Source organism: Solanum lycopersicum, chromosome 8, assembly GCF_036512215.1.
Source record: "Solanum lycopersicum chromosome 8, SLM_r2.1".
NCBI classification, from domain to species: domain Eukaryota; kingdom Viridiplantae; phylum Streptophyta; class Magnoliopsida; order Solanales; family Solanaceae; genus Solanum; species Solanum lycopersicum.
Window position 1 is genome coordinate 67,430,703 of NC_090807.1, and position 17,287 is coordinate 67,447,989.

Genomic DNA, 17,287 nt, shown 5'->3' on the forward strand with positions numbered 1-17,287 from the left:
ATGTTAAATTCAATTGTTAACGACTCTTAAAACAATATTTGCTCCATAAAAATGAGTTGACAATTCTGATAATGAGTTTTAAAGGATCAATGAATAACTAGCACAAAGTACACTAGATTCTATTTTCAAACTTGAAGCAAGTTGTTTGCAGAACGAGAACCATTATTTTTTACTTAATAAGTATAAAGAGAGGGAAACAAAGTTATAAAGTCGTTGTTGCATAATGTATTAGCGTAGAAAACTCGAGTTAAACTTGATGTCATTAAATTTACAAATAAGATGGAATCTAAATCCTAAAAGTTGAATCAAACTTTAGCTTTGCTTATTAGAATACCAAAGTAAACTTGTAGATTTATAAACATATCTAATTCAACTTGTTTACAATTTTTTTTATGTTGTTCATGATTTTTATTCTTTTTGTTATTCATGAATTATAATCCAAATGATAAATAGATTTTCCTTAAATTAATATTTTAAAAAGATTATGCAACTTTCATATTTTCAAAAAACTAAAAGAGTAAGATAAGCAAATTAAAAAAGTGTAAATGTTACTATTCTATAAAAAGGTTATACGTAGATATTTTTTCGATAAAAATATGAAAATTCATAAATACTCATTGATAGTAGACACGTCAGCAAAGATGGGTCGAGCTCTTCTAAAGAGTAGTAAAGTAGAAATTTCATTAATACACTTGACACTTGACTAGAAGCAAACATATCGATGAAGAGTTATTAGATTCTAGAAGCAAACACCTCTTTTGAGAAATTATTAAAAATTCATAATATCATTTGGCTAAATATAAACACATCAACAAGACACACTTACTTCTAACTTTTTCTATACAATGAATAGTGTAAATTTCATAAATATCCTCGGCTAGAAGCACATCAACAGAAACTTACCCGCTTCTATAAGCAATCACCTCTTCGGAGAAAGTACAAAAATTTCATAAATACCCCTTGGCTATAAACAAATACGTCAGCAAAGAGGTGATTTCTTCTGGACTATTCTAAATAGTAGTAAGAAGTATTGAAATTACATATATACCCTCAGTTAAGTAGACACGTCAACAAAGAGACGCCTGCTTCTAAACTCTTCTAGAGAGTAGTAGAGTAAAATTCTTATAAAAACCCCTCTGAAAAAAGTAGACTCACTGATAAAAAGATACCTCTGTATCTAGAATCTCTTCTCGATAGTAGCAAGAAGCATTGAGATCTTATATATACTCTCGATTAGAAGTAGACACACACAGAGGCGCCTGCTTGGGGACTTCTTCCGTGTAGTAAAGTATCGAAATTTCATATATACCCTTGCTAAAAACTATTCAATATTTAATCGAGTAGTTAACAGAGGGTATATAGCAGGTGTCAGCCCTAACTCTATGGTAAAAACAAACAATCGTCAAGGTTATTTTCGACATAACATCCCATTATCTGTGATACCCCAATTCGAATCCACATTTCAATTTTTAGCAGCCAACAAACCCCATCGCCTCCGATCTTCTCTCTCAATAAATTTCCCCAATTTCTCTTCTCTCTCTACAAATTCTCTCTCTATACGTATCTATATACGTATACTGTACACTATATTGTTGTATTCTATATCGAAAAACCGATTCGAAGAATAAGGTCAAGAGCTTTCTGGAAGTTTCCGGCGAGTTTTCCGGCAGATTCGAATCGGTTGCATTCCGGCGGTGGGGGATTGTGATGGAATTTGTTTAATTGCTGTTGTGTTGTTGTTGTTGTTTTGGAACTGGAAGGGAATTAGGGCTTTTGGAAGTTTGTGTCATTTTACTGATTGGGGGAACCGGCGTTTGATTGTTAGATTTGAATTGGGTTTACAGTGTCCGGGAGTGAATTAGGGTTTCGGAGGTTAAGGGATTGAAAAAGAGGTTTAGGTTTAGGTTTTGGGATATTTATAGTCATGCCTCGGAGTTCAAAGCATAAATCGCATAAGCAGAGTAAGTATAGTCCGAAGGAGTGTAGGGATTATTCGTACTCGGATTCGGATTCCGAAGTGAAAACCAAGGAGAAAGAGAAAGAGAGGAGTAGTAAGGAGGATAGTCTGGCTAGGGTTTCTAAGGATTCAATCCATTCGGGTTCTGGTGAGAAGAGAAAACATTCTTCCCAATCTAAGGAAGGCAAGGATGGTAAAGATCTAAGTGGGTATGGAAATGGTGATGCTTCGGAGGAGTATGTTTCTTCTAAGCGTCGGAAAGAGAAGGTAGAGGTAGGTAGTGGTGGTGCTGATAGATGGAATGGTGCTGCTGATAATGCATTGAAGGGAGAAAGTTTGAAAATTGATGCAGACAAGGGTTCTAAGGGGAAGGAGACAAAGAGCTCAAGTGATTCCAAGAGTAAAAGCAGTAAGAAAGAAGGTAATGTTGCCTCATTGGTGGAAAAAGAAGAGAGTAAGAGTGGAAGAGTGGAGTCAAAGAGGAAATCTGAGAAGGATTCTGGTCGAAAAGAAGGCAAGGATTCCAAGGAGGTGAAGGAAAAGGAGAGAGGGTCAGACAGGGAAAAGAAGGGTCACGAGAGTAAGCGTGATGATGCTGACAATGTGAAGAAACAAGGGTCTCAATCTGGTGATGTTACTGAAGAAAAGCAGAACAAAAAAGGTAGAGAAACTGCTGGTAAGGTAACTTAATTGAGTGGTATTTGTTTTATTGGAATGTTTTTAATTTGGTTATAGGAAGACTTGATCACGCTCATTGCTCACCCTAGTTTTTTGCTCTGTCCTAGGTTTTAGTGAATTGTGTTACTACCTTCTAGGAATATTCCAACATAATTTCAATAGAAAACAATAGTTGATATGTAACATGTTCAAATTCTAATATTTTCGAGGTTAAATCGTAATTGATATCATAACATGCTCAAGCTCTAACATTTCCAAGCTAAAGAATGGGTATAATATTCTGGTCCAATGTGACTCCAGGAAAGTAAATTCTGTAACCTTCTTTTGTTCAAGCATCTAAGTATGGTTGCATAATGAATTTGCAGTGGTTATGCACATATCAAATTGTTTTTCCTTTTGGTGGGGAAGCACTCTCTATGTCTGGTGTAAGAGTAGTAGGATCCCCTTGTGAATTTTGTCCAGAATTTAGATGATTCTTTTCTGCGTTAATTGATTTGGGTACACTAGTGGGAACTGTTTTAAACTCTAAACTAGGAGCCCTTCATGGAAATAAGGCAAAAAGAGATTCCTGTCTCACTCTTGTTGGTTTAGTAGATGTGGAGGACATGGTCAAAGGGAATGGAGATTGTCTCTATCGTTTATGAAATGAGTGATCTTGTTCCTGATGGTTAATTGCGAGAGAAACTGCTGTAGTTACGTCTGTATTGCATTCATTTGGTCTTGTCTTATTTAAGAAAATGTGTATTTGGGTGTTTGTTCATGGAATTTCCCCTATGCTTCCACGTAGTGAACATGATATCTTTTGTAACTTGATGTGAGAGCTGTAAAGATTGGTGTTAGAGGATTATCTTACTCTCCCCTCTGAGTTGTGGGTTGTAGCTTGGCTTTGAAGTTGAATTTTGCTTGTCAATGAAATTGCTTTGTATGAGCATTTTATTGCATCACTATTCATTTTTCTTTTCAAGTGTGCAACTCCTTCGATATACTAAGCCAAGCTGTAGAAATGTCATGGTAAAGAAGGATTATTTGTTGGATAATATACGTTTATGTAATGTGGGGGACCTGTAAGGATTGGTGTTAGAGGTTATCCAGTAAAAATAATTATGGTATCAAGATACTTTTTGGTGTTGTTATATCTATTGCTTCATTGCTCTTATCGTTTCTATGTTGGTTAATGTGATCCCTTTTCACTGAAGGGGTAATTGCTAAGAGTTTAACCTTTATCTTGTAAATTTTCTTTGACCTTTATAGAGTGGTCTATCCAAAATGAGGCACCAAATGTTGACTTGGACAAAGATGCTGAGAAAAGGGCCCGGAAGCGAAGAGAAATCCCTGGAGATCGGGATAAATACGACGATGACATAAATGAGGGCGATGAAAGACGGTTATCTTCGAGGTCTGAACGTACTAAAGGTGAAAAACAGCGACATGAGAAACATAAAGAGTACAAGGAAGACGTCGATAAAGATGACAGGCACAAGGATGATAGGTATCGCGAGGACGTTGATAAGGACAGAAAACGGCGTGATGATAAATATCGAGAAGATAGTGATAGAGATAATAGACGTAGAGATGACAAGTACCTGGAAGATGTTGACAGAGATAGCAGACGCCGGGATGACAAATATCGTGATGATGGTGACAGGGATAATAGGCGCAAGGATGGTAGATATCGAGAAGATGATGAAAGAGACAGTCGTCGTAGGGATGACAAATATCGTGAAGATGGTGACAATGATAACAGGCATGGGGATGATAAGTATCGAGAGTATGGGGAGAAAGATGGTCATCATGATGAAGATAGATATCATGAAGAGGGTGAAAGAGATGATAGGCAGAGAGACATCAAGTATAGAGAAGACAGTGAAAGAGATAAAAGGCGCAAGGATGAGAAGCATCGGGACGATTTTGAAAGACATGGCAGATGCAAGGATGTTAGTGAAGCAGATGAAAGTGATAAAAAGAGGAGACTCAATGATGCCAAGTATGGGGATGAACGTGCTCCGAGAGACCATTCAGGTGACCGGACTGATGCGAAGCGTTCCAGGGATGAGGGTCATGCTTCTGATTTGCATTTGAGGAGGTCAGGTATGCATGAAGGTAACCCTGGTTATGATCGTGCAAGGTATAAAGATGAGCCAGGAAGAAGGAGAGCGCTTGATAAAGAGGATCTTGGAGATATTAGATCTCGGAGCAGTAAAGATCAGCGATCTGATGCAGAGAAGAGATCCATAAGCAGTGTCAGAGTAGAGTCTGTCTCTGATCGTGGAAGGTCTACCTCAAGGAATGCTGATGCAGAACTTACTCCACAAAAAAGCAGGTGGAAGTCTTCACCTAATGCTGGACCTCATAGTACAAGAGATAATTACAGGCAAGAATTCACCAATTTTCTTCTACATGCTGTATCTTGTATGCCAATGTAGATGAGATCCATGAGCGAGAACTGAAATCATCTATTTGTTTACTTGATTTCTTGAATAATCATGCTTCGACCTCTTATCCTCCCATGTTTGTAACCTTGTAAGATTTGAACCACTTTTGCGCCAACATCTCTTATTTTTGGCTAGTAGCTAATACAATTTGCATTGCCCCCCTCAGGGCGGCTAAGTAGATGATGTGTAGGTGATAAACCCAGAAAATTCTCTAGTTCTTGTTGCAGCTACAACCCTTGGTGTGAGCTCATTGTTATTCAGCACTTCCTATGGTGTGGTGTGCTGTAGCAGGTTGCTCTGTAGATTAGGTCAAGGTGTGTTTAGTTATCTCAGAGACTACGTTTACTGTAAAAAGATGGTGTGATGTAGGGCTGGAGAGTTTTTAGCATGGAAAATATTAGCTGGTTGATAGAATGATGAGGATGTTTGGTTGACTTCTTTAGACAGCACCAGTTTCAAATATGAGAACTAGGAAGATATTTTTATGAACATATGCCAAAACTGAACACAGCACCGCGGTGAGCACAGAGTGAGCGATATGCTAAAACTCATTTTTATGTTTGATTATTTGATGTGTCGCTGATATTTATTCCATGAGCAGAGATGAATCTATGTCTTTAGCTGCGGTCTGCTCAGTTTCAGTGGATTGACAAAGCTAGTGATATTTTTTGGTTTATGATAAGTTCTGACCAAATTGATTAATTTGATTTTATTAGGAAACAGCTACCTTGTGTGTTATTTAAAGTGTGGATTTTGTGATTTGTAGAATAACTCACATTTATAAATGATGTTCGTTGGCTTTCCTATAACTTTAGTATTATTTCTCTGGTTACTGTGATTAATGGGCTGTGATAGAGTTCAGAGATGGGCTTGTTGCTGATTAAAAATGAATGCTAGTAGTGATTAGTGGATTTGTGCATTACCTTTTCCTATGTGCATTTCAGAAACCTTTTTCCCTGTTCAGACTGAAGGTATATTGGTGTGAGATAGGTGAAGGAAGACGGTGCCACTACTTGTGATTGCAACTTTTGGTTTTAGTTGTGGTAGTCTTCCTACTGTTGGCTTCAATTTATTAGTTAGTTAGAATAAAAATTATTCTGTTTTGTTTCCGCTCTTTTGGTTTATAATTATTCCTTACCAAAAATCTTGGAATTGTTGATCTTCCGCTCATTTTCTTAATCTTGGAATTATGCCTTTCTCATGAACATAATTACTGTTTGTTTTAGTGCAACATTTGGATGCTAAGTTGAGGATTGGACTTTTGTGCTAATATTCAAAAACAGCTGTAGAGGTGCTATGTTTGGTTTATGATTTTGCTGCACATTTTCAAAAAACACATATGACCTTACTCAATAAGATCTTGTGTCTCACACCAGAGGATTTAATAATTTTTCTCGATAAAACCTTCTTGATCGCAAGCGAGAGATCTAGTTGTCTTTTTTTGGACCTTGTGTTTTTCTGCTTAATGGGTGATGCAAATATTGATTATTTCCTGTTGCCAACAATTTTGTCTGTTTGCTCGATCAGTTTTAACTTTTAACAAAATCTGACAATGATATGTTCTGCCCTTCTGTGTCTACCAGGTTGTCAAAACAGGAAGAGTCCAAGTACAGGGATTACCCGTATGAAGAAAGGATTCGACATGGTGGAGCATCTCGAGATTATGCTGGTTCTGCTGCATCAATTGAGAGAATTTCTTCATCTCGTTCAACAGAGAAAATGATTCAGAAGGAGGACATCTTTCTTGGAGATCACTCAGCTGAACGACGGCTTAAATCAGATGTTCGCAGTTCTCCCATGCATTTGGTGGATAGATCTCCTACTTCAGCGAGCAATGAGCGAAGACACTTGAATAGATCTGATGTTCGCCGGAGTCTTGATGTTGAGGATTCAACACAGAGAAGTGGTGGTGGTTCCAGGGAAGTAAAGGAAGGTAGAGGAAATCGTGACTTTGCTGGCGATGCATTTGCAGGTGATGAACTATCTCAAATGGATGGAGATAATGCCTCAGATTCTTCTCCTTTTATCAGAGGGAGTCATTTGTCAGGCAGTTCAAAGTCTGCTTTACCTCCTCCTCCTCCATTTAGGTCTGGGGTTGACAGCCCATCAATGTTTGGCTCTTTGGACGACGACAGTAGAGGGAAGTCTACCAATCGTCACAGAAGAATCAATGATCCGACTATAGGAAGAATGCAAGGAAATGCTTGGAAGGGGGTTCCAAATTGGCCGTCACCTCTGGCAAATGGTTTCATGCCTTTCCAGCATGGTCCACCTCCTGTTGGTTTCCATCCCGCAATGCAGCAGTTTCCTGGACCACCAATGTTCGGTGTTAGGCCTTCAATGGACTTGAGTCACCCTGGGGTTCCTTACCATATGCCAGATGCAGACCGCTTTTCTGGCCATGGGCGCCCAATGGGTTGGCGAACTCCACTAGATGATTCATGTGGGCCCCCATTGCATGGATGGGATGCTAACAATTTTGGTGAAGAAGCTCACCTTTATGGAAGGCCAGACTGGGACCAGAATAGGACATTGTCCAACAATAGTCGGAGTTGGGAGACAATTGGTGATGTATGGAAAGGGCCAATAAGGGGCACCAGTGTGGAGGTGCCATCCGGTTCACAGAAGGAGGTCTGTTCAATTCAGGGCCCTGATAATTCTTTTGCTTCTCAGTTGGCTCAGCAAGCTCTGGGTGAACAAAAGCAGACAGATCAAGATGCTGAAAGCAATAATATCAGTTTTCAGTCCAGCAGTGTCCCCGGAAGGAACACTCTAGAAGATTTGAAAATTAATCATGAAGAGCAACCAATTGATGTGAAGTCATCAGGGAAAGGAGAGGCTAGTCTTAACAATGTTTACCTCAAAAAGCTTGATATCTCAGCAGATCTGACAGAGCCCGAGTTGTTTGATCGATGTACTAGTTTAATGGATGTTGAGCAGATCTTGACATCTGATAACTCAAAGATCTTATTCTTGGAGGTAAAGCGGGTAACTGAGTTATTTCTTTGTTTATTTATTTCTTTCATCACTGGAAGTTAATGTTTGTTCTTCTTCTAGCAGGGTGCTGTAGAATCTAATGTAGTGCTGCCCAGCAAATTTTCAACTGTTCCACTCATTGCTACTGTGGCTGATTCTGTTTTTCAGGTGTGTGCTTTGTGCAAGATGCATATGCATTTCGAGTTGGAAAGTTAAATACTGTTATCGACCATATTATTATGTAATAGTTTTGTATGTTGCTATGCTGCTTATGCTTCTGTTACCTAGGACTAGTGTCTTGTATGTTCTCGTGCAATGCATGTTTGTTGGGGTTACTTACATTAATGTCTTGTTACTATTGTTCGCTCCACACATCTTGTTTCTCCTTTGTTTTAGGAGAAAAACAATCATGCTTTGGTCTTGGTCTCCATTTTATTTATGTGCAGAAGATATTTGCTCTTTATGATCTTTTTTTTAGCAAGTGAGAAAATGTGGGATAGTAGTTGCGTTCAATTTTTATTTGTGTAGAACAGAGATTTTCATGGGTTATAGTTGCCTAACCTAGTTGCTCAGTTTTTAAGTGAATCAGTTTTGTCTTTTATATACATAAATCCATGCTGTCTAGTTTCTCTTATTTAATAATGTGATGATGTGTCCCTATTGCAGAAAGCCATTTCCCTTTACAAGAGGAGGGAGAAAATTGAATTCACAAATGGTGGACATTTTACTTTCTCTGGTCAGCTAGGTGTGTCCTCTCCTGCACCTAAATTAGAGAATTCAAGTTCAGTTCATGGTAAACTTGAATGCTCCGGTCTGGTGGATGATGCGCTAGTAGAAGAGGGTGATGAGGGGACTGATCTCCTTGTTAGTTCTATTAGTTCTGAGGAGGTTGTACTTTCACAAACCACACTTCAGGAGCTGTGTGAGCCAATGGGTTTGAACCCAGGCGAGAAATCAGATCTCCCTTCTAGCTTGGATGAAGGAGCTGTTCCGACTGAGAAATCAGATTTTCCTACTACCATGGATGAAGGAGCTGTCCCAATTGAGAAACCAGATCTCCCTACTAGCATGGATGAAGGAGCTGTTCTGAGTGAGAAATCAGATCTCCCTACTAGCATGGATGAAGGAGCTGGGCCGAGCGAGAAATCAGATCTCCCTACTAGCATGGATGAAGGAGCTGGCATGGAAGCTGATACAGTTGTGGATGTGGCCCAGGAAATTAAAGTTTTAGAAACTGCGGAAGAGGTGGGCCAAACTGATGCCCTTGCTTCTCTGGTGTCTAAAGATTTGATGGGGGCTGATGATGTTGATGCTAAATGTGATGCTCTTCCACACACTGATGTGTCTACTGAGGTATTTGAGGCAGTGGTGCCAGAGTCAATTGAGTCTAATTTGAGTCGGATACAGCATTCTTCTGAAAGTACACATTAAGACAATTTATTTTTCCGAGTTTTTGAAATGCCCCTTTTATATTCCCGTCTTCTGTTTTGTCTGCTTGCTGCTCTTTAGCTAATCAATAAAACTCAGAGTTTTCTTTATGCTCTTGCTCTTACCTTGTTGTTTTTCTGTTCCCAGAAAGCAACCACAATCCATTACTCTCCTACTAATGGGTTGTGTGTTACTTGTCTAATGTTGGTTATCGTATTTTTATTTGGAATGTTGGTATATATGCTATTCTAATAGGTCTAGCGAGGATTTGGATGCGCATATCACCATGCTCTTGGCTGATTTCTGGTATGAACCTCCATCTTTTTTTCTAATTTGCATGCGTCGTTGCCTTACTGGAGCGTTTTTTACTTCACTCATGCTAATTTTAGGTGCTTATTAGTGGTTTTTTAAGTAAAAAAACTACTAAAAGTGTGTCGTCATTGGTATTTGCTATTTTAAGTGGCTTTTGAACTGCGAACAACAAAATCAAAAAGCTATAATAATGTGTTGTGTTTATATATTATAGTATATAATAATGGTCTGGGTTTTCAACCAAACATTATTTTGAGAGGAAATTAGTTTTTTTACTCTCCGTAACTATGCTCTGTGAAAAAGATTTTCGTTTTTATATTTTACTCTGAACACATTTTCCAAATAGTTTTAAGTTATACACCATATGAATATAATGGTAAAATATATTCTTCATGTTTGTTTCCACTTTCTTTGCCATCATACGTATTAACACACGTTTGTTTAATTGGCGATATAAATCAAATCAAACAGAGTTAGATTTTGTGTAAGCTTAAGTTTGATATCCTTTTATTCCATCGAACTTAGCTATTGTTTTCTCCCGGAATACCCAATAACGATTTTAAAAAATTCATTTAGGCGTCTCACGTGACGTGTTTGTTCGTTAGCTTCATTAATTTTGCTTAAATACCATGAACGATGCTCTATTTTTTTCCTTCTTTCTAAAAATCATTGTATTTGTCGCATGTTAATACAAAAATATATGAATATATAAATCCCAAATTATTTATTAATTTTTTAAAAATACATAATTTTTTTGAGAGGATATCTTTAATCAAATAAATATGGAAATATAAACTCCAATTCGTAAATCTTTTCGTTTGTTATTTTGCAAATATCCGATCACCTTATGATTTCACAATGCAAAATATACACAACTATCTATGACTCGAGGTGCCATTCACGTGGAAGGGTTGGTTCACATGATTCCGTTAATAGTAAATATACACACATCTAATTTCTAATAAGCTTTGAAAAAGTTTTTTTAAGTGAATAAACATTTTGTTAAAATTTTTCAAAGTTATATATCCCCATTTAATTATGATTATTATACTTTAAGCAAATATTCACGTAGAAGGTCGATACACATGTTTTGGTTAATTCCAAATACACACACATGCTTAAAAGAAGAATCATATAGAAATTTGGGGCATTGATCCAACACATCCATGTTATTAACAATAAAAATATATCAATAAGTTAACATAAATAAAGGTAAATTATCCTTTATATATCAAAACTAAAAATTCTACATATATTAAAAATTATAATTTAATCATAACTAATCTCAATATTATTATTATTTAATATTATTATATTCAATAAGAATGATCAAGATAATCATAACTAGTCTCAATATTGTTAATCATATTGATTATTATTTAATATTATTATATTCAGTATTATATTACGATTTAGATATGATAGATAACGGGGACCAAACATGATGACTTAACCACCATAACATCCATCACAGCAAGTCTTCTCTTCGTCTTCGTTTTCGTATCTTCGTTTCGCCTAATTAATTATAAAGGTTCGTTACAATTTCTTCCATTAATTATGATTTTTCCAGTTAGGTGAAACTTGAGAATGTTGAAGAGCTAATTCTGCTTTTGTTTCATGAAGTAATTTCGCTTAATTTTTGTGAACACTCGAACTTTCGTATTCATTACCCTAATCCCAGAAATTATTACATTTTTAGAACCATTTTTAGTTTTTTTAGCTGAAATGGTTGGACTATGATGATTTATAGAGCCGATCTCAACTAATTTGGGATTTAATTTATATAAAGACTTGAACTTTACTAATTATTATCCTAATCCCACAAATTATTAGCTCTCTTACATTTTTAGAACTTTTTAGTTTTTTTTTTAGCTGAAATAGTTTAAGTATGATTGATTTGTAGAGCTGAATTAAACTAATTTGGGATTGAAAAGTAGTTTATTGATTGATTGTGTTGGGGATTATGATTGACCATGTTTAATTTGTAGTTGAGTAGTGATACACTGATTACAACGACAACATACCCAGTGTAATCCCATTAGCGAGGTGTGGGGAGGGTAGGATGTATGCAGAGCTTTTTATCCCTATCTTAGTGGGGTAGTGATAGATTGTTGGCTCGAAGGGGATGTCATCCTAGAAATTATAGTTATGAAAGATAGAGGTTGAGGTAAAGCTCAAAGGTGACCTTCTTATTGAATTGGAATAGAACTCTTGATGAAGCATCGTGGCATTCTTAACGGGATGGGTAGAATGCATTACTAGCAAAAGAATGTGTTTTTATTTTAATGAATCATCTGACGAGTTGTACAGCCGACTTTAACAGATTTGGGATTGAGAGGTAGTTAATTGATTGATTGCGTTCGGGAATATGCTCGGTCATGTTTTATTCATAGTTGGGTACTAGTAATAGCTTTTAGGTTACTTTGGAGAAGTTAAGTGGTTCAATGATTGTAATCTAGAAACTTTAGTTATGAATGACAGAGATTCAAATTAAGCTCAAAGGTGGTCTTCTTATAAAAAATGGAAGAGAACTCTGGATGTAGCATGCCATTGGGTCATTCGTAGTGGGAGGGGTAGAACATATAATTGACATGGATAAAATGACATAGTCTAAAGCAATATGGAGTGTGAAAGCAGATAGTTAACTTCTTTGGCAAATGTGTGGTTCCTGATTTCAATGGGAATTTGGTAGGTAGATCCACCTATTGGTCTTGCTTTTGCTTCTATATGGGGAGTTGCATAGTGGAAACTTTATCCTCTTAATAGTCACATTAAATACTATTGCAAGTGGATGTGATCCCTATTTATAACCTTCTTTGACTCATCAAGGTACAGTTTAAGAAATTGATCCATAATAATTGAGCTGTTCTCCTGCTATTTAACTATTAGCGTAATGCACAAAACCGGGGAAACTTTCGGGGCCACAATAATTCTTCCAAGCAAGCCAATGCTTACAAGATACTGTTCTGCACTCCAAATCTGAGGCACATCTACTATTTACTGATTCCTGACAGCTACTATGGATTTTTTTTATTGACTGAAAAGTCCGTTTGGGCCAACCCTACTTTCATTACTCGGGGATAACAGGGCTCCCCTTCTACCCCTCTCTACTTTTTTTTGTGAGGATAGCAACACCCCTCTCTACTTAAATACCATGTTTAGTTCACAATTCCCTCAACCAAACCATACTTAGTTCAAAATTTCCCAAACCATTGCAATTTGAGCTAAGCCTTGAGGCTGCTACATTGTTTGAATGGCACTTCTATATCAATGGTAAAAAGCCTCTGCATCAATTGTCAGAATCAGGAAGCAAAACTTTATGTCCACAAGAAAGGGAAATCCTGCATTGTATTCTTAAATATTTGCTGAGTCTCTTTGAAAGTACTCTCATTGTAACACAGCAATGAAAGCACTTGTAAAACTTCTAGAAGTGTTGATTGCCATGCATATGTTGTTTTCCATTTTGCAGTCTACAGTTTATTGCTTGGAAATGCTGATTTGCTGATAATTCTTGTTGTACTTTATCCAGTCACCGATTTGTGGGTTTGCTGGAAAATATTAACTTCATGGTGGTGTACCTCGAGCACTAGAATTTTTCTGAGAGATTGTTTTCAAGCTTCAATAGTTGGTGAGAACTCTATTCAGCAACCAGAATTGTCCGTAGATTTGGATGTATTTTTTTCTTTGACATCTAACTTAAACATTCTTAAAGTGAAAAAAGTGTCATCTCAACAAAATTAATCTCACCTTTATCTCTTTGCTTCTTTCCTGTTATAATAGATCTATTTATAGATTGACTTGAACAAAATTGAGAAGTTCTGTGTCAATGTTGAATATGTTTAGCCCCAGAAAGCTACCTTGGATATCTGGTACAGATGACCAGAAAAAGGTACTAGCTTTTTCTTGCTTATGATCTAGCCATCTAACTTGGCATTTCCTAGTTAATTATTCTCAAGTTCATTCGTTATCTTTGTGAAGTGAAGGAACACTGAGTTTTGTTGTGACTTTGCAGGTAGTTCTAACTGCTGTAGAAGTAGAATCTCTTCGGTCAGAAATTGCTGCTTTGGAAGAAAGAGAAGCTCATTTAAAAGCTCAGTATGTTTTGATGCTTTAATTGTGTTCTCTCATTATCTACACTAATTACAATGTGAATTCATAGGTTTACAGCAAAAGCATAAAAGCTTCGGTAAGTTCTTTTTTTCCTTAGGTGACTTGGCCTTTAAACATAGAATCTTTCTATCACATTTATAAGACGTGCAGAATGTGCTAAGGTGGACTATGACATGCACGTATAATGAAACTGCCTTATATGCCCAAACTCTCTACATATGAACTTGCTTCAGTCTTTAGTTATGAAAATCCTTTTGGTAAGAGGACACATCCTGAGTGCATCTTCACATGTGGGTACATAGAACCATCGGGGATAGTTGATAGGATAAATAAGAGACAAATAACAGTAAGCAGGAAGTTCCTGTCATCTGCCAACTTGGGAACTTAGGGTCGAATCCCAGCAAGAGGCGACATTAGATGAATTCTTCCCACCTACCTAAACCTTGATGGCAGAGCTACCTAGTGCCTGGCTGGTTGGAGGCAGCTGATACTTGGTGGACTAGTTGAGGTGCACACGAGTTGGCCTGGGCACTGCCATTATAAAAAGAAATAAATAAAAGGAAAATTTTGGAGTAGGAAATGTGAACACCCTTCAAGATATTGCCGTGAGAGTTCTCTTCAATGAACTAAGACACTTCCGGTCCATGCTTTTAAAACAAGAAAGAACACATTGGGAAAATGAATAATATTGTATTTCTAGGTAGTAGAAAGTTTAGATGTAACTGTAACATGGAATGACTGGCTTTCTACTTGATGAGGAAAGACCTAACAACAACTTACCCAGTGTATCCCATATGAGCTATCAATATGATGGCATCCTTTGGAACAACCTCCAGTATCTTTTATTGAGAATTCATGGATTTGTCTAAAGCAGTACTATTATTTGAGGTTGTGATATATATATATATATCTTTCTATTCACAGATTAGAACATATTGACGAAATACTGCAGTCTGCTCGCATGTCGGGTTATTTGTATCTGAGAACGGTACTGAAATACCAAACATCTGTCCTTTTCTTGTTATCTCTTGGACTTATCAGACTTAAATTATGAAATCTTATTCTTGCTTTTGATCGACAGAGATGGGAGGCTTTACCAGGCGAACCTCTTCCAATCGATGATGACACTGAAGTTGATGACTGGCTTCCTAAATTTCTTGTTCTTCAGGGATCGGGTATTTTCTTGTATTCATCATCCATAGGTAATTATACGGGAACTTCCAATTTCAGAAGTCACATTTTTTTTTGGTATTGCCCTATTTTGGTGTAAGTGCATTATTCCAAACTTTTGATGTGTACCATTACTCTCTGTGTTTTGCCTCTTCCCTTTATTGGCCAATTCTGAGTTCCTCATAGAAGGCCAAATCTTCCAACTATTTATCAGGAAAGTCTAGAAATCTCAAACGATGTCTTATAAGCTTATGCTGATTAATGGCATTCATTGTAGTATGATGGACGTCAAATTTGCTCATATAGTTTGACACCCTTTAAGTGTCTCTTGAATTTTGATCGACTTCTATGTGATTTTAGTTATTAGAGATGGAAATTCAAACCCTCAACACAAAGGACACTGTCTCTCAACCTCACAAACCCCTCGTGATCAGGTGGGTGAAATTTTTGTCCACGCCCACCAGTGGGCAGTGGCACTTGCACCGTCCTTGTGGTTTTGATGCAATATAACTGTACTTGTATCTTCCCTATTAATCAACATCAAAATTAAAAATCAATTAAGAATATATACGAGCATAATGGGCGAACAAACAGGAAGAGGGTGAATGGAAACAGACACAAGAATGTTGAAGACAGTGGTGGAAGATATGAAGACACAAGGAGGGAAATAGTTAATTCGTTTTAGGTAGAGAATGGTGTGTTGGTATGCCTAAATAACTTATATGATACCCTCCTCCTGCCCCACAGTCTATATGGTTTGATGAAATTCCAAAAACTCATCCTCCAAACTCCCCTGTTCATGTATGTAGGTGGAATAGGAAAAGTACCTATGGTAAGGGTAGAAATTGTCATCTCTATTTGGTATAGCTCACTGTTAAGTTATATTGGGATTGGCTGACCGTTTAGTTGCATATACATAACTAATAACGAGCTCCATGAATCTGATGTAGAGATTGTCATCTCTGTTTGGTATATCATATTAGGTTATGCTGGGATTCTAATTGCGTATCTTTTAATTCCTCGTGAGCCAATGCATCTCTATCTTCTCTTTGATTTAATAGACGCCCATAATATCTTTAATTTACTTGGACAATCTGATATCAACTAGCACAATGAAGAATTTTCTGATATCTGTTAACACAACAAAGAGGCTATGTCATGAAAACATTTGACTCTATAACTACTAAACATGATACAGATCTGAGTCCTCAAGACTCAACTCTTCTATCTGATGTTGTTGAAGTTGGAGCCATGCCTTGTCTGACACGAGACAACGGTGATACTCGATATTGCTTTTTTATTTCAACTCGTCATGGGCTGAGATATGAATGCTCAAGTGCTTCCAAAATACAGGTAATGGTTGTACCTGGATCATCTACTGCTATTACCTAGTCTTGGTATCTTCTTCTATGTGTTGATGTGTGAAGTTAATAAATAGACCTTCGAGTAAACGCGAATTCATACGCACCTCTACGTGTATATGATCTTTTCCATTATTTCTAGGCATGATTTTATGGAGTACAAACTATCTGTTAGTAGTACTAAAAGTCTTGCCTTGTTCTCTGGTCATGAAATGCTTTATCTGAATCCTGTCTTTTCGAATCAGTATCCCATGAACGATCTTAGAAGTCCATCATCATAAGCAGATGCGAGGAGTATGTCTCAGTAACACACATGTATTTATCAGGAAAGTAGTAACATAGGTGTCAAAGTAGCATGTTATAAGCCTGTTTGTTTGTTCGTTTTAGTGCTTTGCTCTCGAGAATGTTGTCTTCCCATAACTAAAACCGTATCTATAGATTCATCACATTGCTTTCATTATCCCGTCGCAAGCTATAGAATCTTTGTTTTGCAGGTTGATTCCTGGTTGGCGTCATTACCGAATCATTCTGATCTGCAATCTAACTGCACCGCGCCTGATGAGTTGACCAATACTTGACATCTTTTTCTGTCAGTATTCGGTAGCAACAACCTGTAAATAGACCAGAAATTGAAGCAAAGACAGCATTATTATTCACTTTGGAAGTTTGATTGAACAACTTTTAGCATTTATCCATTATTCTGTACATAGCTTATTTAACTGTCATTGTCAAGTTACTACTACTTGTATAAATAAAATGTATTCACAGTTTCAAGTATTTCCACTACATGACATCTTTGGCAAAAAATCATTATGTTGTTCAATTTGCAAGTGGAGTGAGTATCTAAGTGAATCAGCTAGATA

The 17,287-nt window shown here is 37.0% G+C and overlaps 2 protein-coding genes across 8 annotated transcripts; both read left to right on the top strand.

The window, feature by feature from the left end:
* Positions 1–797: 797 nt before the first annotated feature.
* Positions 798–9,581, top strand: LOC101254818 (uncharacterized). Of its 4 annotated transcripts, none has more exons than XM_010327055.4 (5): positions 798–2,633; positions 3,887–5,006; positions 6,651–8,046; positions 8,125–8,211; positions 8,710–9,581. In XM_010327055.4, the coding sequence occupies exons 1-5, from the start codon at positions 1,925–1,927 to the stop codon at positions 9,472–9,474; spliced, it is 4,077 nt and encodes a 1,358-aa protein (XP_010325357.1). In that variant the 5' UTR covers positions 798–1,924; the 3' UTR covers positions 9,475–9,581. The 4 variants fall into 4 exon arrangements, with proteins under 4 accessions (XP_010325357.1, XP_004245511.1, XP_010325359.1 ...); XM_004245463.5 differs by having other exon boundaries at positions 8,128–8,211; XM_010327057.4 differs by having other exon boundaries at positions 798–2,618.
* A 1,533-nt stretch (positions 9,582–11,114) lies between these two features.
* Positions 11,115–17,143, top strand: LOC101254019 (uncharacterized). 4 transcript variants are annotated; one of them, XM_010327052.4, is made up of 8 exons: positions 11,115–11,314; positions 13,253–13,411; positions 13,564–13,672; positions 13,796–13,878; positions 14,818–14,881; positions 14,975–15,095; positions 16,262–16,416; positions 16,919–17,143. In XM_010327052.4, the coding sequence occupies exons 3-8, from the start codon at positions 13,610–13,612 to the stop codon at positions 17,000–17,002; spliced, it is 570 nt and encodes a 189-aa protein (XP_010325354.1). In that variant the 5' UTR covers positions 11,115–11,314; positions 13,253–13,411; positions 13,564–13,609; the 3' UTR covers positions 17,003–17,143. The 4 variants fall into 4 exon arrangements, with proteins under 4 accessions (XP_010325354.1, XP_069143948.1, XP_010325353.1 ...); XM_069287847.1 differs by having other exon boundaries at positions 14,975–15,068; XM_010327051.4 differs by having other exon boundaries at positions 11,142–11,314; positions 13,313–13,411.
* Positions 17,144–17,287: the final 144 nt, after the last annotated feature.

Bases quoted from the DNA above. Each gene is read 5' to 3' on its own strand.
- LOC101254818 (XM_010327055.4), top strand. From the start codon at position 1,925: ATGCCTCGGAGTTCAAAGCATAAATCGCATAAGCAGAGTAAGTATAGT. The intron at 5,007-6,650 runs GCAAGAATTCAC...TGTGTCTACCAG, and splicing joins AGTACAAGAGATAATTACAG to GTTGTCAAAACAGGAAGAGT. The intron at 8,212-8,709 runs GTGTGTGCTTTG...TCCCTATTGCAG, and splicing joins TGGCTGATTCTGTTTTTCAG to AAAGCCATTTCCCTTTACAA.
- LOC101254019 (XM_010327052.4), top strand. From the start codon at position 13,610: ATGTTGAATATGTTTAGCCCCAGAAAGCTACCTTGGATATCTGGTACA. The intron at 13,879-14,817 runs GTATGTTTTGAT...TTCTATTCACAG, and splicing joins GAAGCTCATTTAAAAGCTCA to ATTAGAACATATTGACGAAA. The intron at 15,096-16,261 runs GTAATTATACGG...AACATGATACAG, and splicing joins CTTGTATTCATCATCCATAG to ATCTGAGTCCTCAAGACTCA.